Source organism: Salmo trutta, chromosome 14 (assembly GCF_901001165.1).
Source record: "Salmo trutta chromosome 14, fSalTru1.1, whole genome shotgun sequence".
NCBI lineage: Eukaryota > Metazoa > Chordata > Actinopteri > Salmoniformes > Salmonidae > Salmo > Salmo trutta.
In genome coordinates, this window is record NC_042970.1 from 49114509 (window position 1) to 49138787 (window position 24279).

The window sequence follows — 24279 nt, forward strand, 5'->3', positions numbered from 1 at the left end:
GTGAAGTTAGTTGTCTAAAATTGGATTTGAGTAAAATCTAGGCCTTGCCTCTTAACTTGGTACGCCCAGAGAATTGCCCTGAAGTCGGTTACGCCCACTTCTGACCCGAAGGTATAAGACAGGGGATTTAAGAATGAACAGATCAGACCAAGTGACCCAAGCTGCAGCCAAGGTCTAAAAGGTCAACGAAATCCACAACGCCACACAAGGTTGAAGACAAAGAAATCTTTTTCTACCCAAGCTACGGATGAGTAGCTGTGTCTAAGCGGGTGAATTCAAGCCGAACCACCTAGCCTCCACTCTCCATTGAATCATGGTATCTACACTGTTTCATTCCTACGCTGTGAGCTCTGAGCTACAGAGCTGTCTGTCCTCAGAAGAGCCCTTCCAAAGCAAGGGCGAGGAATCAGACCACTATGCCAAAAGGGACACTGACATCGTGAGGACAACCAGAGAGTTGCGTCGGAGAAGTGTGTCCTTGAGAAGCCTAAACAACCCATGCGGAGCTTCCCATCTGAGACCTCCAACACGTAATTACACCATTATATTCTGACCTATAAGAGCGGCAGTTAAAATAAGCATAGCTGACAAATGCACCCAAATGTATATTTCTCTCATGTACTTTCTTTTCTTTTTTTCTCTCTCTTTTAAATCCCCATTTTAGTGTGTTGGCCCTTTATACTAAGTCCTAATCAATAGCCTAGACTGTGTTTTGTGTATGTGTATCTTTTATCATCATTTTAGCTTTCTAGTAAATAAATAATGAACTAAGATTGGTGTGGTACGAACTCATTGGTGGGACCCGGGTCCGTGCAGATTCCCAGATTATGCGACGTTCAGAATGAGACTGTAGAGGAAATTGATTAATTAGCGACTGTTGTAAAATCGATATTCTGATATTCTTTGAGTTAATTTGGGAAATAGAAACTCAATAAAACTAATTTTCCCATGGTGCCCCAGGTTAATGAGTTAATAATTGCTTGATTAGTTTAATCACGCAAATATAAACCGTTAATCATTCGATGAGCATACAGTGGTCACATTAACTAATACAACGTCACGACACAGTACATGATGATACATTTTCCATGTTAAGAAATTAGAGACAGAGAGAGAGAGGTAGGGAGAGAGGGAGGGAGGGAGAGAGAGAGAGAGAGAGAGAGAGAGAGAGAGAGAGAGAGAGAGAGAAAGAGAGAGAGAGAGGTGTTTGTGTCTGGGGTTTGTACGTACTGTGCATTCGGAAAGTATTGAGACCCCTTCCCTTTTTCCATTTTTTTTAAAGTCCTGCCTTCGTCTAAAATGTATCTAAAAAAACAATCTCATAAATCTACACACATTACCCTATATTGACAAAGCAAAAACAGGTTTTAAGAAATGTTAGCAAATGTATTAAAAAAAATAAAAATAAACTTATTTACATAAGTTTTCAGACCCTTTGCTATGAGACTCGAAATTGACTTCAGGTGCTTCCTGGTTCCATTGATCATCCTTGAGATTTTTCTACAACTTGATTGGAGTCCACCTGTGGTAAATTCAATTGATTGGACATGATTTGGAAAGGCACACACATGTCTAGATAAGGTCCCACAGTTAACAGTGCATGTCAGAGCAAAAACCAAGCCATGAGGTCAAAGGAATTATCTGAAGAGCTCCGAGACAGGATTGTGTCGAGGCACAGATCTGGGGAAGGGTAGCAACATATTTTTGCAGCATTGAAGGTCCCTAAGAACAGTGGCCTCTATCATGTTTAAATGGAAGTCTGGAACCACCAAGACTCTTCCTAGAGCTGGCCGCCCGGCCAAACTGTGCAATCAGTGGAGAAGGGCCTTCGTCAGGGAGGTGACCAAAAACCCGATGGTCACTCTGACAGAGCTTCAGAGTTCCTCCGTGGCACATTGTTCACATGGTTGACATCAGCAAACCGCTCACTCACACAACGCCATACACGGTGTCTGCCATCTACCTGGTACAGTTGAAACCATGATTCATCCGTGAAGAGAACACTTCTCCAGGGTACCAGTGGCCATCGAAGGTGAGCATTTACCCATTGAAGTCGGTTACAGCGCCGAACTGCAGTCAGGTCAAGACCCTGGTGAGGACGACGAGCATGCAGATGAGCTTCCCTGAGATGGTTTCTGACAGTTTGTGCAGAAATTCTTCAGTTCTGTAAACCCACAGTTGTCCCGGTGGCTGGTCTCAGACAATCCTGCTGGTGAAGAAGCCAGATGTGGATATCCTGGGTTGGCGTGGTTACACATGGTCTGCAGTTGTAAGGCCGGTTGGACGTACTGCCAAATTCTCTAAAATAACATTGGAGGCAGCTTATGGTAGAGAAATAAACATTCAATTCTCTGGCACCAGCTCTGGTGGACATTCCTGCAGTTAGCATGCAAATTGCACACTCCCTCAAAACTTGAGACATCTGTGGCATTGTGTTGTGTGACAAAACTGCACATTTTAGAATGGCTTTTATTGTCCCCCGCACAAGGTGCACCTGCGTAATGATCATGCTGTTTAATCAGCTTCTTGATGTGCCACACCTGTCAGGTGGATGGATTATCTTGACAAAGGAGAAATGCTCACTAACAGGGATGTAAACAAATGTATGTGCAACATTTGAGAGAAATAAGCTTTTCGTGCGTATGGAGAATTTCGGGGATCTTTTATTTCAGCTCATGAACCATGTGACCAACACTTTACATGTTGTGTTCGTGTGTGTGATCTCATGCATGCGCCTGTGTGTGCGCGTGTGTCTTTCTGATGGATTTGCGTTGTCGCGTGTGTCTATGGAGGGTGTGGTTCGAATGTGTTTGGCTGATTGCACTAAGTAGAGGTTGGAGAGTGACATGCTTCAGGCCAGTACCTGTCTATCAAGACTGATGGTCTGAAGACCTTCTGCATTTTTGCAGCTGCGCTCTGCTATGCTATGCTCCTTGTTATTATAAACCTCTGTCTATCATTTCGATCTCTTATACAAATGTGTCCCTTTTCGTGTTTTGATCTTTTCCTCATCTCCATTGACAACTATAGAATCTTCATTCCATACTATGAAAATGCTGTTGGTGAACGACATGGACACATTTCATGAAATTGTCCCTTTTGGTGTGCGTGAGGATAACAGCATCCCCCTATAAAATGACTCTTATGGACACTCATAGAATAAATATGTCACAGCACATAAAGAGGTTTTTTTTTTCTCCAAGTACTTTAATGGGTCACAGAGCGAGCAGAGAGAAAAACATGTGCCACAATGACACCTGCTGGTGACTCGAATGGACACTAGGGGTCGACTTTCATGGGCCTTTTAGGAAAATCTTACCCCCAACCTTTCACATTTACCAATTTAAAACAAACCCTTCGTGGGTAGGAAAAGTTACAGGTAGACTGAGGATACAGTTAGACTGCCTGTGATTCCAGGTGGATATATGTAGCCTGTTTGATATGTCACTGTTCTGTTCAGCAGGTAAGTACAGTAATAACCTGGCTAGAAAAGTGAAACTACTGGAAGGGTGAAAGGTAGGTTGGAGGCATATATCTGCGACAGATAGGTCCACAGTAAGCTAATTGCGAGGTCTCCCGTGATGACGAAATCTCCTCATTTGTCGCTCTCAGCCGCCTGTTCCTCGACATGGTTGGACGCCGCATCAGAAGCCACATGCGAGGTCACCTCAGCATCAACGGTCTTGAAGAAGGTGGTCTGGGATTTGTTGTTGGTGACAGTGGAACTGCTACTGACACTGACGCTGGCATCCATGTCTCTGCTAGTAGCCAGGCTGTTGCTGCCTCCCAGGCTGATACTGGCATCCATGTCTCTGCTGGTGCCTTTGGCGCCTCCCAGGCTGATGCTGGCATCCACGTCTCTGCTGGTAGAGACCTGGATACCGTTGGTGCCTCCCAGGGTGATGCTGCCAGGCAGGTCGAAGCTGCTGCCTATATGGCTGCTCTCATGGCCACTGACGTAAGTGCTGCTGCCGTAGCTGGTCCTGCTGCCCTTGTATCCCCCCATTGAGCCGCTGACATAGCTGGTGGTGCGACTGCTTTCCAGGGGGTAAGAGTTGTAGTTCATTGCTGGAAGTGGAAATTAACATGTCGGGTTATTGGAGTATACATGAATTTGTGTTATTTATTTCTCCCACTTATTTGACTAGTACAATGTACATCAGTGGAGGCGGCTGAGGGAAGGACATCTCATAATAATGGCTGAAATGGAGCAAATGGAATGGCATCACACACATGGAAACCATGTGTTTAATGTATTTGATACCCTTCCACTCATTCCTCTTATGGACTCTTATGGACACCCATATCATGAGCCATTATCACAAGTCTGTCCTCCCCAATTAAGGTGCCACGAACCTTCTGTGATGTACATTAATAAGCAACAAGTGAAACAGCATAGCTGTGGTTTGTGAGGGCATTCACTTACAAGAAGACTGTTTGGAGATGTTGACCGACTTGATGCCATTCACCAGCCTGGGGAGAGGAGAGGAGAGGAGAGGGGAGGGGAGAGGAGAGGAGAGGAGAGGAGAGGAGAGGAGAGGAGAGGAGAGGAGAGGAGAGGAGAGGAGGGATATGTTCAGTGAGCAAATTAACTCATTGGTCATCATCAAATTCTCCTAATCTTAGAGTCTCATGCCTGAATGCTTTCCTCCTTACTTCCTGTGACTAATCTATAAGAACATGGGCTCAAGTCTCGTACCTGCTCTCCTCTCCTTCCAGCAGCTTCCTGTAAGTGGCGATCTCAATATCCAGGGCCAGTTTGACGTTCAACAGCTCCTGGTACTGGCGTACTTGCATGGTCATATCCTGCTTGGCTCTCTGCAGGGCCACCTCGAGGTCGTTAATGCGAAGCCTGGCGTCCTTCACCGCCAGCTCACCACGCTCCTCCGCCTCAGCGATCTGGTTCTCCAGGTGGCCGCGCTGTTTTCAGGCAAACAATGTTTTTAGTCATGTTCCTATTGGTAGATGTTGGTTACCCTACAACTGAATAGGAGAGACAGTCTAGCCACACCAGGGGTGTTACATAAAAATACACTGAGATACATATCTACTGAGAGATGTAATGTGGCATTCACCTGACCCTTCATCATGTCAATTTCAGACTGATATCTCATGATTTTGCGGTTCATATCTGCGATCTCTGCCTTGGTGTTTTTCAGGTTGTCCTCATAGTTGGTGGCTGACACCTGCATCTGTTCATACTGTTACAGAGACAAAATCACGTTACTGTCACCAGCCAAAATGTAGAGACATAACAGTGAAGTCATCCATCAATGCTAGCCTCTAGCTAGCAGTGTGGACACCTGAGACATTCCATTGACTTCATTCCAGCCATTATTATAAGCCGTCCTCCCCTCAGCAGCCTCCACTCCTATCCACACTAACATACCATTTAGGCATTGGGCATCCATTCTCAGTGATATGCTAGTATGGACATTGGAGCATAGCCAGTATTAAATCTTGGAAAGGTCACGTAGGCGAGAGGGGTTTCGGGGGTCTCACGGGAGAAGGGGCTTACTTTCTGTGTGTACCAGGTCTCTGCCTCAGCTCTGCTGCGGTTGGCGATGTCCTCGTACTGAGCGCGCACTTCGGCCACGATGGAGTCCATGTCCAGGTTACGGCTGTTGTCCATCTCCACCACAACAGAGGTGTCCTTGATCTGGCCCTGCAGCTCACACAGCTCCTGAAGAACCAAGAGAGGATAGAGAGAAGCCTTTAGATTTCAGAAAGCATCTACTCTTCACACAATTTATTCAAAATCCAATGGAATCTACAGCATAGGCTAGGCCAGGGGTCTCCAACCTTTTCTACCATGACGCAAGCTACACATTTTTTTCTCACTTTCAAATAGGTACATTCTTCTCTTCTCCTCTCCCATGCAACTCTTTCCCGGGTCCTTAGTGTACAAGAGAAAGTAGTGCACTATATTTTCTGTCAATATACCTGGTAAAATTATGGTTAATAAAAAACACTTAGGGGGCCACAATGAAATCAGTGATTTCATTGCAAAATGTTGTTTTATATTTTTCCTGGTTTTAGATTTTTTGGGGGGTTTAACTCTTAAAATTACAATATGTTTATAGAGAAACACTGAAATTGGATGTTCTGAGTAAATGTCAATGTCATTGCTTAAATAAACTTTTAAAAATATATCTTTTTGAGTGTAATTCCCCATTAATTGCGCATCTGGCCCTTTAATTGTGCATCTAGTGTGCCATCTAATGTGCCTGTCTAGTGATGGTTCTGTACTGCTGCTGCTGTTTCATGGCAAACTTAGCAAATAACAAATAATAGATACAAATGACGAACTTACTCATGGTACACTTCTGCCAGGTAAGCCTACTTTTCCATTAACAGTATTTCTGTCAACACACAAGGCAGTTATCACATCAACTGGCTCTGGTGATGTCTTTTCTGTGAGCCGGCTCATTTGTTTCCGTTCACCTAAAAGAGACGTTAATTTGGCTCCCAAACGGCTCTTTGTTCAGTAATGCGTAGAAATGGACCTAAAACCATGAGAAAATAGTACATCTCTAATTTAATGCCTAAAACATTGCCTACCATTATGTCAGATTGTGAAATATGAGTTCAAAACATTTTTACCTGACAAAATTATTAGATTGCCTGCAACAAAACAAAAATGCACAACTGAATGAGGCTCTCTCCTCACTATATTGTTCCTGCACTGAGGAATTATCATCCTGAAATAATGTTTTTATAACTTATCCCCAGATAACTGCTAATCAAGCAATAGTAAAAGTACGCTAATCAGGGAGCCAAATGAACGGCTCTTTCACATACGCGATTCGGTTCCCTATGTTCACCAAAAAGCAATAATGCTGGAAATTAATTGGCAGACATTGTTTTAGGTTTGGCTTTGTAAGCTAATATTGGCTAACCAGGGGTGGGATAACGTCAAGTTCCGTTGGTTAAATAGTAGCTGGGAGCTTGCATTGTGATATTCATGAGAATTGCTTATGACATTTTGCGGTGGAACACGTGAAAATTGCATGTACTTTCAGAATTGTGGGTGGTCTTTGAGCTACTGGTAACTTCTGGTAGCTTGCGATCGACCTATTGGAGATCTCTGAGCTAGGCTTTCAAATGTTTTCTGTCAGTCACTCCCATTGCAATATAGACATGGTACATTACCGCGTCATAGATAGTCCTGAGGAATTCAATCTCATCAGTAAGACAGTCCAGCTTGGCCTCCAGCTCCGTCTTGACAATGTAGGCAGCATCTGCATCCTGAGAAAGCATAGCAGAACATACCTGGATCATGTACTTTTCTACTTCAGCCACATTTTTTAAAGTTGTGGTTTAGCAACAATGCACTGTAAGTTATCCATGTTGGTGGGGGCTTGTAGAATTATCAAGTCTACTGACCTTCTTGAGGAGAACAAAGTTGTTTTCAGACTCGGTACGCTTGTTGATCTCATCCTCATACCTGAGAATAGAGCAAGCCCATCAATCAAACAAGAAACATTGCTGACAAGCTTAAAATGAAAGAACGTTCATGATTAAAGATTTGAATGTATTCAATCAAAAACAAAAGTTCCTTGAAATCATAACACTGTATTTGAGACACAGATTTGGGTCCCTCCTAGTCAAAATGGTTTAATTCGAACTATACAACATACATTACTTTTAAGTGAAGAAAGTAGTTCAATAATAATCACATTTTGGTGAACTACCCCTTTAACTTTTAATGTCAAACCCACTCACTTGTTCTTGAAGTCCTCAACCAGACCCTGCATGTTCTTCAGCTCCCCTTCCAACTTCATCTTCTCGTTGCCCAGACCGTCGAGCTGTCTGCGCAGGTTGGAGATGTAGGCCTCAAACATGGCGTCGATGTTGGAGCGGGTGGTGGTCTGGTCCTGCAGGAGGCTCCACTTGGTCTCCAGCATCTTGTTCTGCTGCTCCAGGAAACGCACCTGCAGGGACAAAAGGGAAATGGTCAGTGTCATTGACTGAAACTTGTGAATGAGGATGGATGAAGGAAGGAAGGGATGGCTGAGGGAGAAAGAAAGGAAGGGTGGATGGAAGGCACAAACAAACAAATGAATGAATGGATGTATTAATTAATGTATGAATTCATGTGCATATACTATAAATGAATGGAGCAAAAGTGTCAATGTATGTAAAGACAGAAGAATGGCCAACAAACAAATGTGTCATTGAAGCAGAGTACTGTGTTTCAGCACGACGTGGCACTCTTTCTCAATCAAAGTTACACATATGATTCATGTTGTTCAAGTGTTTTTTGACCTCATGCCCCTGGGTGGGGTTCCACTCAAACACAAGCATGGAGGAGAGAACAGAGGCGTGCATCGCTAAGGTGTGTAGGAGGGGTCGAGGAGTGGTCAAATGTTAACCTTCCGGTAAACATAACTGATTTATGACAGTTATGTTTTATGACTTATTTATGACAGTTAGAAATTGAATTATTTGATTCTTTACAAATAAGGGATGCTTGAAACATGTAATCAATGTAGTTGACAGTTGATAAGCCCTGTGCAGTAATGGGCTGATATATCTGACAGTGAACTTGCCATATCCTGTTTGAGTGTGTAGGCCACAATGGCACATTGAGCAAAGAGGATCCTGTGAACAACAAATCCATAGTAGCCTACAAAATCTACAGACAACAAAGTGTCCCCACATACCGTTTTGAAGATTTAAGAGTCAGTAGCTAATGCTAGAAGGGGTTTCCAAACAACAAACTCTGTTATTCATACAACCAACCTCATTTTGTGCCTCTGGCCCTATTTCTGTCTCCACCCATCTTTTCACTCTTTCTTTTACAGTAAAAGGGTAGTGGTCAGTGCGAGAGGGTTTTCTGTTGATAACTAAGTTTGCATTTTATATTCTTGCATGCCTAAGTGTTCCCAATTTGTCATATAATCTATTTCCATAGTTTTGTTCACAATGTACATTCAGTTTTGTGCATAATGTTTTGCACAATGGTTATAGCTAACATAAAAAATCCAAAATAGAGAATCTTCCCCTTCCCAAAAGCCAAGTTAATACAAACCAGACATGGGTCAGGTATTTTACCGTGCAGTACTGTAAAATACCTGAGGTGAGTTAGATTTAGCTTGACCGCTGTGCAGAGTGGGCGGGGTTTGCACCTTCAGGACTACTCCATTGGCCCCATTGTACAAGACAAGCTAAATCAAGTTCAGTTCCAGTGTGTGAAAGTATTTGGAATGCACTATGCATTTGACCCTGGTGTGATCGGAACTCTGACCTTATCGATGTGATCGAGAAACTGACCTTATCGATGAAGGACACGAAGCGGTTGTTGAGGGTCTTGATCTGCTCCTTCTCGTGGGTGCGGACCACCTGGATGTTGGGGTCAATCTCCAGGTTCAAGGGGGCCAGCAGGCTCTTGTTCATCTGAATAGCGGTGATCTGAGGGGGTCCCGTACATGTCATCTTCCCACCCCCCATCCCCATACCACCACCCATACCCATACCACCCCCCATTCCCATACCACCGCCAACACCCATGCCCGCATACCCAAACTCCATCACGCCCCCTCTTTGCCCAGTCCCTCCAGCCATGTACCCCCCAACTACCCTATAGCCACCTGCTGCCACACCCCTGGCGCTGCTGCCAACACCCCCATAAGAGCTGCGGACGCTGTAGCTCTGTTGTCTGGCTCCGCCGCCATAGCCATCGGAAAAGGAGTTGCTGCTGAAGTTTTGAGACCCCATGCCTGCAGAGGAGGACCTCAAAGAGTAGCTGGTGCTCTTCACAGCTCTGGTGGACATGATGACTTAGGTTTTAGCGCTACAGTAGGTGGTCTGTAGAGACTGGGAGATTCGCTGCAGAGAGAGAGACTCGTGCAGATGGAGCTCACTGTTCCCTGGCCCTCTTTTTATCTGGAAAGGGGAGGGACCGAGGCCATTGTGATTGGCTAGCATGCAGCAGGGGAGCACAGAATAGAGGAATACTGGAGAAAAAATAATAGAATCATGTTACACATTTACAGCACACAAAGTGAATTTCAGAGAGTACAAAACTTACATAACAGGGATTGGAGCTGCTTTTCCTTATTTGCAGCATTATGTGCTATCATAATGATATTCTGACTATTTGTACTATAATGTATTTATGTTAGAGTCTCAATGCAGTTGACCAGTGCAGAATGCATTCTTTGCATCATCAAAAACCTCTTAAAGATTCCTAATGAATTGTACAAAAACAAAGTACAGTTCTTAGAATGGGCTCTTGTTAGATGATTGCTATTGAACTTGGTGCTTGGCATCATCATTAACAGTTTGTCACCATTAATAATGTACCTTGCTGCAGCATGCATTTTGCGTGTGAAAAAGTAACTTTCTAATACCCAGAACTGTATTAGTGAGCTAACATACACTACATAGTGCAAAAATATTCCTTGAGTAATAATCTTCCAAAATCAAGAGGAATATTTCAATATGACCAATGAGCAGCCAAGAAATCTTACACAGATAGACTGCACTTGTAAGCCAGTCCTTCTATACACACCCTTTTCCCCTGAACCACGAAAAGCAGTCCATGACCCGTATTCATAAAGTGTCCCAGAGTAGGAATGCCTTTTAGATTATAATGAATCTAGATTACATGTACAGCTGTGATCTGACCCTAGATCAGCACTCATTTTATAGATACTGGCCAGACATCTGTACCTGGAAGTCAATCCTGTACAAGTTGTCGTTCTTGTACCTGCAATTTTACAGTATATACTGTATCTTTACCTTCGGGCTTCACTTCTTCTAGTGTTGACACTGTGATTGACTAGAATAAGACACACACTGTACTTCAATGGAAATAATGCGATTCGGTTGATTAATAGTTAGCAATTAGAGCAGGGGTGTCAAATCAATATGGCCCGCGAGGGTTTTTTGCGGGGGGGGGGAACTGTAATGACAAAAGAACATATAAAATGTTCTGAGGAGAAAGTATAAGTCTATGCTGACTGTTGACCCAGACATGAAGCATGTGTGTGGATGTGGGTGTGTAGGTGTTTTACAGGCTTGTTGCTAAGAAACACATGTTAACCCATGGGAAAGGCTTATCAGAATTGAACTGCTGGGTTGAAGAGATAAATAATGACTGTCACGCAATGAACTCAACAACTCACCCCAATAACGTCATTTGGGGGAAATTATATAGTATTTCATTTTTCATTTAATTTGTTTAAGTCATTTTGACTGATCTGATCGAGTAGCAAATCTGCATTTTTCAGTTTATCCCAAGTATTGGAAACTTTAACTCCATTTGTAAACAGTCCCAAAGTTGCACTGTGAAGAGCTTGCACCAACGGATTACTGTATGTTTATTTTGCCATACGGAAGTAACACGGCTCATGATTGCATTGGCCATTGGAGCCTTATCTGGCTCAAGCATTACCATATTTGTCAAAGTGACCAATGACCTATTGTTCAACACATTCACCACTAAACAAACAAAAACAGCTGTATTTCTCGAATCTTATCGACCTTAATAACTGACATATATGGGTTAAAATCTCTCTTTTCCTCTGGGTGAAATCACTGCATTCCTCGTCTATTGTCAGAGACCTGAAGTCCAGCACAGAAAAAAAAAAAAAATGAAATGAAATGTATGCATTCACTACTGTAAGTCGCTCTGGATAATAGCGTCTGCTAAATGACTAATATGTAAATATGTATGTAAATATAATATATATATGTAATATGTAATTTAAGACGCCCTTTTGACATCTGACCCTCTCGCCCCGCAGCCTCCAGAGACGAGAGATGTTTTGGTTTGTGTGCGTCAGTCTTCAAATGCGACACATAAAGATTGGAATGTGCTGAGATAAACACGTACATGCGATGAGTGGGTGAGGGTTGGAGGGGCAGAAGACAACGATTAGCCGCTGAGAAGAAACAAACCCCCTTTAGAAAGAGAGAGGTTGACCTCAAGTTGTATGGGGCTGCTGTTCCAAATAACCCTAAGGGCGTGGCGATATGGGTTGCATAATTGCGTTACAAGCCTCTTCCTGTCACCCACATCTGTATCTGAAGTTTAGTCAACACTAGGGTAGCGATTTTAGCATCCCATAAAAACAATTGGATGATCCAAGTACGCCTGCCCGTTTGCACCTTGACTGCCCCACACCCTCTTCAGTTATGCAGGTTTGGAGTTGCTTGGCTTGAGGCTGGCTCCCCCTAGTGCTCATTCGGAGTGGACTGTAATGTGTACGTAAACCCCTGTGCTGTTTTTTGTCTTGTGATAAATCATAAATGCAAAAATGTCATGCTTGTTTAATAGGAAAACAAGATCCTTTTTCCAATGAGATTCAATAAAGGTAAGTAAGTAGGTAGTAACTAACTAACTAAGATTTATTTTGCAGTCCCTGGTGTGTGAATGTGTGTGCATGAATACTTTCTTAATTTTCCTATGCAAGCATCCAAATAACCTTTATTGTAATATTTCTAAAGTATTTTTTACTATATATTCCTATGTTTTTAAAGAGTGTCAAGGCTGAATATGCATTTTCAGTGGAATGTTATAGACTCATGAACTTTAAGTCTACAGGGAACATGTTAAAGGGAAAGTTATCAGTTTCCTTACCCCATAAGCCAGGGTTCCCCAACTGGCGGCCCACAGGCCGAATTTGGCCCGGGAGTGGTTTCATTTGGCCCCCCAAGTTTTCGGAGCAAAAAAAAGTATAATATTAATTTTCATTTATGGACATTAAAGACTAAAACACCAGGAAATCAGGTCCAAGTGATTTTAATTTAAGAAATCTGTTCCCAATATTTCCACATATAATAAGAGACACGTGATCATATACACATGTAAGCAAGGTTTGAAATGATCATGTTTTAGTCAAACATTATATCTATGTGGGCTTCTTGCGGTAAATTTGTAGTTTACAAATTATTTGTAATCATGTTCCGGCCGCCCAACCATCCGTTCAACATAAAATCAACACGCGGATGAATCTAGTTGATGATCCCGGCTCTAAGCAGTCAAATATAAGATATTGACTTGCATTGGTTTAGGTCCACAAATGCTAAAAAGTTAAACAAAACCAAAGCATGTATTGATGTCATACATTGCCCATAAACTGCTTATTGGGTAAGGAAACCATTATGCAATTTTGTATTTGGGTGAACTATCCCTTTAAGAGGCTATTGTGGTGATTGACTGCATTTTCAGTAGAGGGTTTGTGTATTCGTTGTTATGTACGTGTGCATGTTAAAAAGGAGCATATTAATTAAGAGGCCATTGTGCTGACTATGCATTTTCAGTGGTGTGTTACTGTATTTGTGGACATGTGTAAAAAGGGAACATACTGGTACTAAGACTCTATAGATGGACATGACAACTCTGGGAGAAAATGGCCCGTAACTGTCACATTTCACTCATGTCTGATGAGTGACCTTCACAGACCCACATGACCACACCTTGCTCGTAAAACTGGAATTCCCACGCAGATATAACAATGTAAGCAGGGCATCCAATAATGTTCAGGGTCCCAGGGTGTCTAAGGTCTTTATCTAACTCATACTCCTAATTCCCTATAAAGAGATCCACCCTCCCTTTTCTTACCCTTGTTCCTCTTTTTTTTCCACACACTGGCACAACTCCAAGTCATGGGATTGAGTGAGTAAGTGCCCTACTGACATATGACTTTGGCACAACGTTGTAGCACTGTAATTGTCTTAGCTGGGTAAGCACTCCCGAGTTCAGGGGTAACAGAGTGGAAAGTGAGTAAAAAAGAAGAGGAGAATAAACAAGTAAAAGTTCATCCAAGAAAGATCAAGCTGGGAGCTTTCATTCTCTGACGGTTGTCCAGAATCCCTGAAGCACATAAGCTCCTGTTGAGTTTCCCAGAATCCTGCTGTTATTGGTATGAGTCAGAGTCTCAAGTTTCTCATCAATTTTTTTCTCTCTTTCCCTCTCTCCCTTGGCCTCCATGGACTGACGGTCTCCAGAGCTGCTAAGGCCTGGATTTCTGCACATGCAGCAGTTTGAAGTGATTGTACCCTCCGAAATCAACGTTTGTCAGATGAGTTCAAAAGAGGTCAAATGTTGAGTGAGATAAGTCCACATCCGATGCCATATGTTGTGTAGATCTACCTGGTAGAAGATGTAATAGTAAGTTTGCAGTATAAAAAATATTTTACTATATTATTTGGAGAAAAAACTGACCACTGCACAAATACCACTGTGTAGGCACTTGTGAATTGAGCACTTGAAGTTTATTAAAGTAATATCAAATGTAGTATTTGGTCCTGTGCCATAATATTTGTGTCGAGCCTGCAACCCATTGGCATTACCAAACTGTTGTATCTTCTTTGTCCAAGCCTTACCTGAAGCCATTTTTAGTTGTTGTTTGTTGGGGGAGGTGGGGGGGATCTGAATTCAGTCTCCTCGTGCGCTTAATGCACCAATGGATTTAAAGCTAGACTATGGCCTGTATACAATCAATTGTAGAATGTGGATTTCTGGACAGCAGTTTCAGAAGTGCATTTGATTTGCACTGACAAACATTCATTTCAAAGTGGACTATCATTTTAAACATTTCGTAATGGCGTAGAAGTAGTGAGATAAGTCACTCTGATTCTATTGAGAAGTTCCTCTTCTTCTGCCATTAAACTGTTTTAAATCATTGAGGTGTGCTGTCCAAGCTTTGCATGAAGTGACTGGCCATTGATACATACTGTATGATATGAGAGCTGTTATGATGAAGAGGTGAAGCTTTGAAACTTGATCAACCATGAAGGTGAGGTAGAGTCAGAGAATAAAGAAAACAGGGGAAGTGTATGAGCTTTAGCCAACTTCCCCTGGGTACTGTGTTTTGTTATTTTGTCTCTGGGGTCCATTTTGTGAATCCGCCCTAGCCAGGGCGTACAGTAGTGTCGTCAGTCAGGGTCGTTGGGAACCTGTTATTTTCCACTGCTATAAATGCCACCACCTATTAACTTTGAGACCATCTCCTTAAGGGCAGAGGGTTTAATTTGGCGCGTTCTGTTACATTTCCACAAACAAATAGCCCTTCATTTAATTATGTCTATGATATGTCTGTAGTGAGCAAAAAAAGCATGTAGCGTTAAAGGAATGCTACGGGATTTTGGCATGCTAGCCGATACACATAGACTTCCAGTCGTTGCTCTAACACTGGTTATCATTGGCTTGCGAAACTACTTCAAGATTCCGTGTAAAATGTTACATGCTGCATCTTTCAAGACTGTCCAGTCTTCTCTTATGTCATGCTATGTTGTTTCTGACCTTTGAGAGGTAACGTTTCCACTCACAGTGCTTTTCTGGTAAGTTCTCTTAAGAACAATGGATATTGATGGGCTTTTGTGTACTGGATGAAAAACTCAATGGCTCTTTCTGTCTCTGTGACCTTATTACCTTTCGGGTGACACAATCAACATTCCTGCTCATCAAGGACATACAAACCACTAAAAGATATCATTCAGCCTATCACAGCTATCTGCAGACATTCTTTTCAAAGGTATCACCTTGAAGATATCAACTACACAACCAAAGAATTTTGTGAAATCAGCGTCCGGCATTCTACCACTCAAATGTGACACAAGAGCACCCCCCCCCCCCTTCTCCCAATCCTATCCCTGAAGACAGAGAGACAGAGAGACAGAGACACTATGGTATCAGCTTACCAAAGTCTTTGTGCACATCACATCATCACAGTGACTTTTTCTTGATGTGTTTGTTTCTTTGACATCCAATGACGTGGATGTCGATTAAGGCAGCCCCCCGGTGTAACAGTATAGCTTCCGTCCTTCTACTCGCCCCTGCCTGGGCTCGAACCAGGGACCCTCTGCACACATCAACAACTGACACCCACGAAGCATCGTTACCCATCGCTCCACAAAAGCCGCGGCCCTTGCAGAGCAAGGGGAACAACTACTTCAAGGTCTCAGAGAGAGTGACGTCACCGATTGAAACGCTATTAGCGCACACACCGCTAGTTAGCTAGCCATTCCACCCGCACCTCTCTGATTCAGAGGGGTTGGGTTAAATGCGGAAGACACATTATAGTTGAATGCATTCAGTTGTACCACTGACTAGGTATCTCCCTTTCCCTTTCTGCAAGCCAGTTTACTTTAGCCCTGCTGCTAAGCGTGTCCGTATCCAGTAATTTTGGGGTTTGGCTGATCAAGTACATAGAAACTATACACTGGGCACAGACGTCAGTTCAACATCTAGTTTTGATTTACATTTGGTTGAGTTGTCAACTAACATGAATTAAATGTGAAATCAACAAAACATTTTACCATGTCATTGGATTTAGGTTAAAAGCTGGTTGAAAAAAAGACAAAATTACATTACATTGATGGCTTTTTTCAAATCCAATCAGTTTTCCACTTGATTCAACCCCAGCTAGCATATAACTTTCTGAGAACCATATGTTTCTTAGAGCTTGGTGAGAGTGTAGTTGTCCTATTGTTATTTTGCGTTATTTAATGACCTTCAAATAACCTATCATTTTCATTCTCAGAATGTTAATAAAACTTCCCAGGAAAACTTGAAAGGAACCATAGTAAAATGTTCTCAGAACCTCCCTGCAACCTAAAAATGTACGTTCCCATAACAGGTCAAATGTTGCATTCCATTCTCAGAACATTTAAAAAACATTTTTACCAGTCAGGAAACTTCTGGCTTCGTTCCCAGAAACAATTGGGAAACCAAAAATGTCCATTCCCACAACTTCCAAGGAACCAAATGTGCTAGCTAAAATGCTATTCACATATAATTTTGGGGTTGAAATAATGTGGAAACAACTTTGATTCAACCACAGGAGGCTGCTGAGGGGAGAACGGCTCATAATAATGGTCGGAACAGAGCAAACGGAATGGCATCGAACACCTGGAAACCATGTGTTTAACGTATTTGATACCATTACACTAATTCCGCTCCAGTCATTACCATGAACCCGTTCTCCCCAATTAAGGTGCCCCAAACCTCCTGTGGAGTCAACCTGTTTTTGTCCAGTGGGTATGCAACAACCATTCCAAATTATGCCTTTTATGGGAAAAAAACAAAGAATCTCAAAGCATGCCCAGGATAAAACCTTGCTCTCTTTAATTGTTTTCTTCATCATTAACTCTAGTCTTTCTCTCTTTTCTTCATTTTGTGTTTTTGTTTGTTTCTTTTTTCTGTTTTACATTTTATTTTTGCAGTGTGAGGAATTTGTCATCTGAATTGACAAGATAGAAAGTTATCTTTTAATAGATGTCACAAATATGTCTTTTACATTAGATGCATGTAAAAATAACATAATTAGCTAAATGTTGCATGCAGATAGAAGTTGAGCAGTGTCCATGGGCAAATGCAAATGCTAGGGAAAAGAGTTTGGAATGAGAGCATGAGAGAAGTGGTAGGAGAGTAGGAAAGAGAGGATGGGGGATGTGGATGTAGGCAGGGTCTTGGAGGCCAGCCTGCAAAAGAGAGAAAGAGGAGGGTTGTTTGGGGGGGAAGTATAAGTTCTCCGGTTCACTTTACTCACGTCACTCTTTCTGTAGCTCAGCTCAGAGGCTCCTTTCTCTCTCTTTCTCTCCCTCCCTCTCTCTCTTCCATTTGTTCATTCGTTCTGACTACTCCATCAGCAGTCATGAGTTACAGACCGTCCAACAGCCACATCTCCTTCCAACGCACCACGCCCGTGTCCTCCTACCGGGCTGCCAGCACCTATGGCGGAGCTGGCGGCCAGGGCACCCGCATCTCCTCCGCAGCTTACGGGGGCCTCCGCAGTGGTGCCCCAGCCAGCTCTTCCTCCTACTCCTCATCCTCCTTTAAGGTGAGCGGCGGTGGTATGGGCACTGGCATTGGTGGTGGCATGGGTGCCGGCAAGGGTGGTTTGATCAACGCTGCGGCAGCAGGTGGTGGCAGCGGTCACGTCATGGGCAACGAGAAGGGGGCCATGCAGAACCTGAACGACCGCCTAGCCAACTACCTGGAGACAGTGAGGAACCTGGAGCAGGCCAACGGACAACTGGAGATGAAGATCCGAGAGGCCCTGGAGAAGGGAGGACCGGACGCCCGCGACTATAGCAAGTACAGCACCATACTGGACGACCTGCGCAAGAAGGTGGGGGTGTGAATGAAATACAGTATCATTACAAAAGTGATAGAGACAAGAGAGGGGGATGTTGAGAATAATGTGTGTAAGAAAGGGGTTAAGTTGAGGAATTTGTGGTTTTGTCATTTGTTGCTTTAGATAAGTGTGTTGATTTGATCAACCAATAAGTCAAAATATGAATGTAATGTCACCCCTCCTGCAACTTTTCGTTGAACTAAAACCCATTATGGTATGAGAGAAGATGTCCTTCCAAGAATGAGTTTAAGCATAATGACAATTATTTATTTACCAATTTACTTTGCTTTTACTTTGACTTCAACATTTCTGTGGGGAACCCTGCATTGGAACAACTAGCTTCTCAAAGTTCCTAACTGAATAGAGGGTCAATGATGTATCTAAACCCTGGATCGCTGATGATATGTATTGGCCAATGAGAGACTTTGAAGCCACCAGCCGGCCATATTGAAAAGCAGTCCTCCACAGGAATGAATGGAATTCTACAGTATTTAATTTAAATGTTTCAAGGACAAAATGATATGTATTTAAGTATTTTGTTGTTGTAATTGGGACAGTAACATTAGTACTTTCAAAAAAATCATACTTTTAAGGAAATTAAATCTTTATATTATTTAATTTGAAATGTTTATGTTTAGCTCACATAAAATAATTAAAAGGTATGTATTAAGGTGTCGGTAATAGAATACACATTGCAAAAACAAATTCAGACCTTTGTTAATGCATTTCTATAGCTTCCAAAATTGTTTTTATAACAGTGGGGAAGTGCCAAGATGGAGGCTTCCAAAACAGCGCCCCCTGTTAGTCATCTACTGTATATATAAATCATTGTAGAGGGTGTGGCAGGCCAGTCAGATATCCACTTTCCCTCCCCCTCCTTCACTAGTGCCCTCAATCCTCAGTTTGGTCAAAGAGTTCCTCAAATGAATCACCAAATTTGGTGGACGCAATGAATCATTATCATCAAAAAACTGAATAAAACCTATAAACAAAGTTCCAAGAGTGTTTGAAAAGCGTTTTGACCTCCCCGGGTCAGTTTCCACTCTGGGGGATAGTGTAGTGTGAGAGGGACCAGCGGTATAAACCAGATGTGGTGTGACAACACACAAAAATAATTCCCTGTGAGATTTGAAACACATTGCTGGCGGGTGTGTTTTTTCAGCACAGTCAAAGAATTCCAACAAGATCTGCTAAGTGACGTAAATGTATGTAAATGTAAATCTCAAAGACTCTCTGCAAAAACTGACATTTGTTCAAAAGAATTCCAAAGTCCTCTATAGTTTATGATGACGCTCTTATGATGAATGTTAGCCTTGTTCCATTTGCCGGACACGAGTTCCCCTTTTTATGTGATTAGCACCAGAATACCATGGTTACAAACACACAGATTAGGGGGTGGAAGACAGGAAGCCTGGCCCGTTTTCTCTAACAATGCAAACTGAGAACAGACAGCCCTAGCACGGGAACTATTTTTCCTGCTTTTCCGTTCACAGCTTCCTCTTTTTCAGGGGCAGTTGGAGTTATATGGTCGTAACCATAGATTCAGTTGTGTTTTGGTCCCATTATGTAAATCACTCAGAATCTGCGGTTTCCGGTTTCAATAACACCCCCCTGGGAGGCGTACATTTAAAACACCTGTTTTAGTTTGGTGATGAGCAGCAAATCCCATGATGGAACATATTAGTTCTTCTTTTTTATTGCCAGCTCATCTATGTATGACACACAAAATTATAGTTAGAATGGGAAGCAAGTTCATATCTATTTGCATTGAGCAGTAAATGGGGGAAAGGCCTTCCTCTATAACTGACATGGATTCAAAAGTAAAGGAAAGTAAAGCATAATAAAGCAGGCTTATGTCACATGCAAAAATAGTTTCAGAAAATATTTTGTATTTCATGATAAATAAGAAGTACGTCCATTATATCTCTTTTTGTCATATATTCAATGGAATTAACAATATTTTTCTCCAATAGGTCTTCGATGCGACAGTGGATAACGCTAGTATTGTCCTCCAAATTGATAATGCTCGCTTAGCTGCAGATGACTTCAGAGTGAAGTGAGTTTGCTACTGTAAATTACATCTTTCTGCACATTGGTTGTGCCATTACTTTGTATACAATACAGGGGTTAATTTGAGATGTTGTTGTTCTGTCATGAAAAGCATTTGATCTGTTCAATTTCATACTGTAATTGTGCTTCTCACAAAGTTCATTGGCTCAAACCCCCCCCCACTGGGCACAGATGTCAGTTCAACGTCTATTCCATGTTGGTTAAACATAATTTCATGTAAATTATGTGGAAACAACGTTGGTTCAACCACTGTGTGCCCAACGGGCCACGATAAAGTCAATTTAGTGGTGTGTCAGCCATTAAGCAAGGAAAAACTCAAGAGTTTGAGACATGCCAGACCCACAAGAGAGGAAGTCTTGTGCAGGTACCAGTATGCAGAGTTGGCACAGAAAGTCTAATCTCTCATAATGAATCTGTCATCTTGGCATCTGTACGTGAATGCCTGATGTGAATGTAACCTCTTACATGCAACCCCTATGCTGCATATCTCTTATAACCTTGAACTGTTCAGGAGATAGTAATTGCCCACAGACACAGATCTAGGATCAACTTTCCTTCCCAAATTCTAATGATAATCAAAAGGACGAGAAAAATACCAAATTGACCTCAGATCAGTGTTTGCTTCAAATCCATCCTACACCTAGTAAACTGAAACATGACAGCCATTTTGTGCCTTTAACCCAAAATGTCAGGGTATTTCATGTCAATGTAGAGTTTAGTGACAGTGTCCCTGTGCCCACAGATTTGAATCTGAGTACAGCATTTGTCAGTCAGTGGAGGCAGACATCGCCGGGCTGAAGAAGGTCATCGATAACACCAACATGGGCAGGATGAATGTGGAGAGTGAGATTGAGGCCGTGAGGGAGGAGCTCATCTTCCTCAGGAAGAACCATGACAATGTGAGCTATAACATTGAGATTGAATGTCCATTTAAAATAATCATTTGAAATAGAACATTTTCCTTACATTAGAAAATATTGAAGATAAGAATTATTCTAGGAAGAACCACAGCAACGTGAGCTATTATAGCATCGAGACTGAATGTCAATGTCAAATAATAATTTGAAAAATAACATTTTCATTATAGAGAATAGAAATAGAATGAAGAACAATACAATTCCACGAAGAACAACGATAATGTGATAATATCAGATTAACCTTATCACTAGCTATGAACTTTTCAAATTTCACAGTTAGCTAATACTGGAATGCCTTACTATCCTTTTTTTCTGTTTATCTCTCCCTCTCTCTTGCTCTCTCTCCCCTTCCCCCTTCCCTCTCTCCAACAGGAGGTGACGGAAATGAGGACCCAGATCTCCCAGTCGGGGGTGCAGGTGGACGTGGACGCCCCTAAAGGTCAGGACCTGAGTCTGGTCATGGAGGAGATGAGGGCCAACTACGAGAAGATGGCTCTGAATAACGCAAAGGACCTCAAAGTGTGGCACGAAAACCAGGTAGCCCATCTTATTTTCACAGTGTCCAGAAGGTACATCATTGTATCATACTATCGTTACACACCACATCAAACCTATAATTACTGGTTTTTGTTCTGAAATTAAAACTAAAATGGAGTAACCCACACCCACTGGCCAAGATTTAAAAAAAATATACACTGAAAGTGTAGCTTTCCATTGAAAGCATGTTTTGTTGTGTGAGTAGTCTAGTCACACCAAAAAATCCTGAAATCCAAAACATGAATTCAACTTTCAAGATGACTAAGGGCTCTATTCAATCTGCATCGCGGAAGTTCAGCTTTAAAGCGTGATTGAAATTTAAAGGCAATGTTCCCACTTTAGCGGAGACTGCATTCACGGTAAACGCTGCATATGTCAACTCAATCGGAAATTACCATTCAATTTATATCGCAGAATTTGTAACGCTTCAGCATTACAGATCGACCAGAGCCCTAAGCTTCACTCCTTCCCTTCTTCCCTCCCTCCCTATCTCCTTAACTTCTTCCCTCCCTCCCTATCTCCTTCCCTTATTCCCTCCATCCCTATCTCCTTACCTTCCTTTCTTCCTCTGTGCTGTGGTATAGATCTCAGACGTACAGGTGCAGGTATCCCAGAACACAGAGGCCCTGCAAGGGGCCCAGATGGAGATGAGCGACCTACAGAGACAGCTACAGACCCTCGAGATCGAGCTGGCATCCCAACAGAGCTTGGCAAGGACATTCTTTCAATATGATAACATATTTCCGTTAAATTCCTTAATTCCTCTGAGTAGAAATGGAACTGATAGTAACCCATGCATGTTCTCTATGTACGACCTCCTTTTAAAGTCCGCTGCCATACCTTAGCCATACCATCCATATCTCCAAATTCCAACATTCTAATAATCCCAGTATCATTCAACAAAATTTCGAAGACCATTCCCAACATTCCCCTGTTATTCCCAGCAGAAATCCTCCTTGGAAGACACCTTGCGTAACACAGAGATGCGTTCCAATATGGAGGTGGAGAAGTACAATGCTATCCTCATCCGTCTGGAGGGTGAGCTGACCAACCTGCGGGGCAACATCCAGCAGCAGGGCCAGGAGTATGAGGCACTGCTCAATATGAAGATGAAGCTAGAGGCCGAGATCGCCACCTACAGGAGCCTGCTTGATGGGGGAGACTTCAAGTAAGTGGACAAGGGACTAAAGGGGCTAATGGCTGACTAGGGGTGTGTAGTCTAAAGTGGATTCCTTCAAGAAACTGCAAGCGAGTGTATGAGGGAATAGGAGCTAGTGGTTGACTAGGGCTGTGTCTCAATAGTCTAAAGTCACTTCCTTTCAAGCGACTTCAAGCAAGTGGATGAGGGTGAGTGGCTGACTGACTAGGGGTGTGTCTCAATAGTGTTAACTCTCCTCGGTTTGTTTCCATCATCTGCACTGATCTAAAGACACATGGATAGGTGACTGTTATAGGGTGGGGGCTTCGTCCACCAATCCAGTTCCTTACACATTAGTGAAGGTGAAGGAAAGGACGTGAGAAGGAGAGGAAGAAACTTTTGATTATTGAGATGCACACTCTTTTCTTAGGGTTGAGGATTGATTGTAATTAAAATGCTTTTTCTTTTAGCATCTCAATGCTTATGTCAGCTATGCTTCAAGTTCATGTACCACAAACGGCCACAGAGCATAGTTTAAATAAAATCTAGGGAGTTGAAACAGGAAATAATGATGGGGAGGTGGTGGTGACACATATCATAATTTAAATACTTGGAAATTGTGACAACGTGAAATGGGAGAAACACAAAATTATTTTGGACATGTCAGTAGCAATTAGTATGGGTGTAGTACAGTTCTTGAGGTTTAATGCCATCTACAGTAAAAACTAGGTATGGCAGTATCATCTGTCCTGTCAATTAATTAATGTCCTGTGTTTTAATACCTATTCATTCTGTTCCAGGCTTCAAGACGCTATGGATGAACTGAAACCATAAGGGAAGGAGGGCAGACAAAAGTGACGACCAATTATCAACTTCATGGAGAGAGAGAGAGATATACGCACAGACGCGGAGGAGTCAAACCCATCAAATGGGCATAGCATCGTGTTATCATGACAAACAAACAAAAATATGCAATAAATACAATGGTTACCATTTAACATGGAATTTCTCATATTTGTTTCTTTGTTCCACTGCACCATGATGAACTGATTGGCAAGTATTACACATTGTCTCTAGGGGTGCACTTGAGCCATAAAAGGACTACATGTCCAGAAATGACCTCAGTGCACAGAAAGGGGCATACCTTCCCATATCATGAACAAAAGTGTAAAGGCTATTGCAAAAGCTTATTAACCTAAAACAAAGGACGGTGTGGTTTAGTAATGAGGGAAGAAATGTATGAATATTTATCATGTGTATAACCATACAGTCATAATTCAAACTTTACATCCATAAAGTACTTAATCCCAACACAAACAGAAAATCATTAATGAATTATGACTCATTGTGAATAGGCTACTATAGAACAGAATGCTTTAGGAAGCAATTGAGGCTAGTGCTCTTCTTGAATTTAGGTAGGCTACTCTTGTTAGGCTATATTTAAACAATAAGGCCCAAGGGGGTGTGGTATATATATATATACCAATATACCATGGCTAAGGGCTGTTCTTAGGCACGACACCCC

The 24279-nt window shown here is 42.3% G+C and overlaps 2 protein-coding genes and 1 long non-coding RNA gene across 3 annotated transcripts; 2 read left to right on the forward strand and 1 right to left on the reverse strand.

The window, feature by feature from the left end:
• Positions 1–3186: 3186 nt before the first annotated feature.
• LOC115208307 (keratin, type II cytoskeletal 8) lies at positions 3187–9865 on the reverse strand. Its single transcript, XM_029776247.1, has 9 exons — positions 9277–9865; positions 7726–7934; positions 7387–7447; positions 7153–7248; positions 5519–5683; positions 5076–5201; positions 4700–4920; positions 4427–4473; positions 3187–4068 (listed from the first exon to the last, which is right to left on the reverse strand). Exons 1-9 carry the CDS (start codon positions 9775–9777, stop codon positions 3596–3598), a joined length of 1899 nt encoding a protein of 632 aa, XP_029632107.1. The 5' UTR covers positions 9778–9865; the 3' UTR covers positions 3187–3595.
• On the forward strand, positions 7870–14636 carry LOC115208309 (uncharacterized). The gene is made up of 2 exons (XR_003881142.1): positions 7870–7956; positions 13960–14636. It is a non-coding gene; the product is annotated as an uncharacterized LOC115208309 (long non-coding RNA).
• Positions 14637–17496: 2860 nt separating this feature from the next.
• On the forward strand, positions 17497–23752 carry krt18b (keratin 18b). Its single transcript, XM_029776248.1, has 7 exons — positions 17497–18086; positions 20066–20148; positions 20905–21061; positions 21452–21616; positions 22201–22326; positions 22564–22784; positions 23555–23752. Exons 1-7 carry the CDS (start codon positions 17610–17612, stop codon positions 23586–23588), a joined length of 1263 nt encoding a protein of 420 aa, XP_029632108.1. The 5' UTR covers positions 17497–17609; the 3' UTR covers positions 23589–23752.
• Positions 23753–24279: the final 527 nt, after the last annotated feature.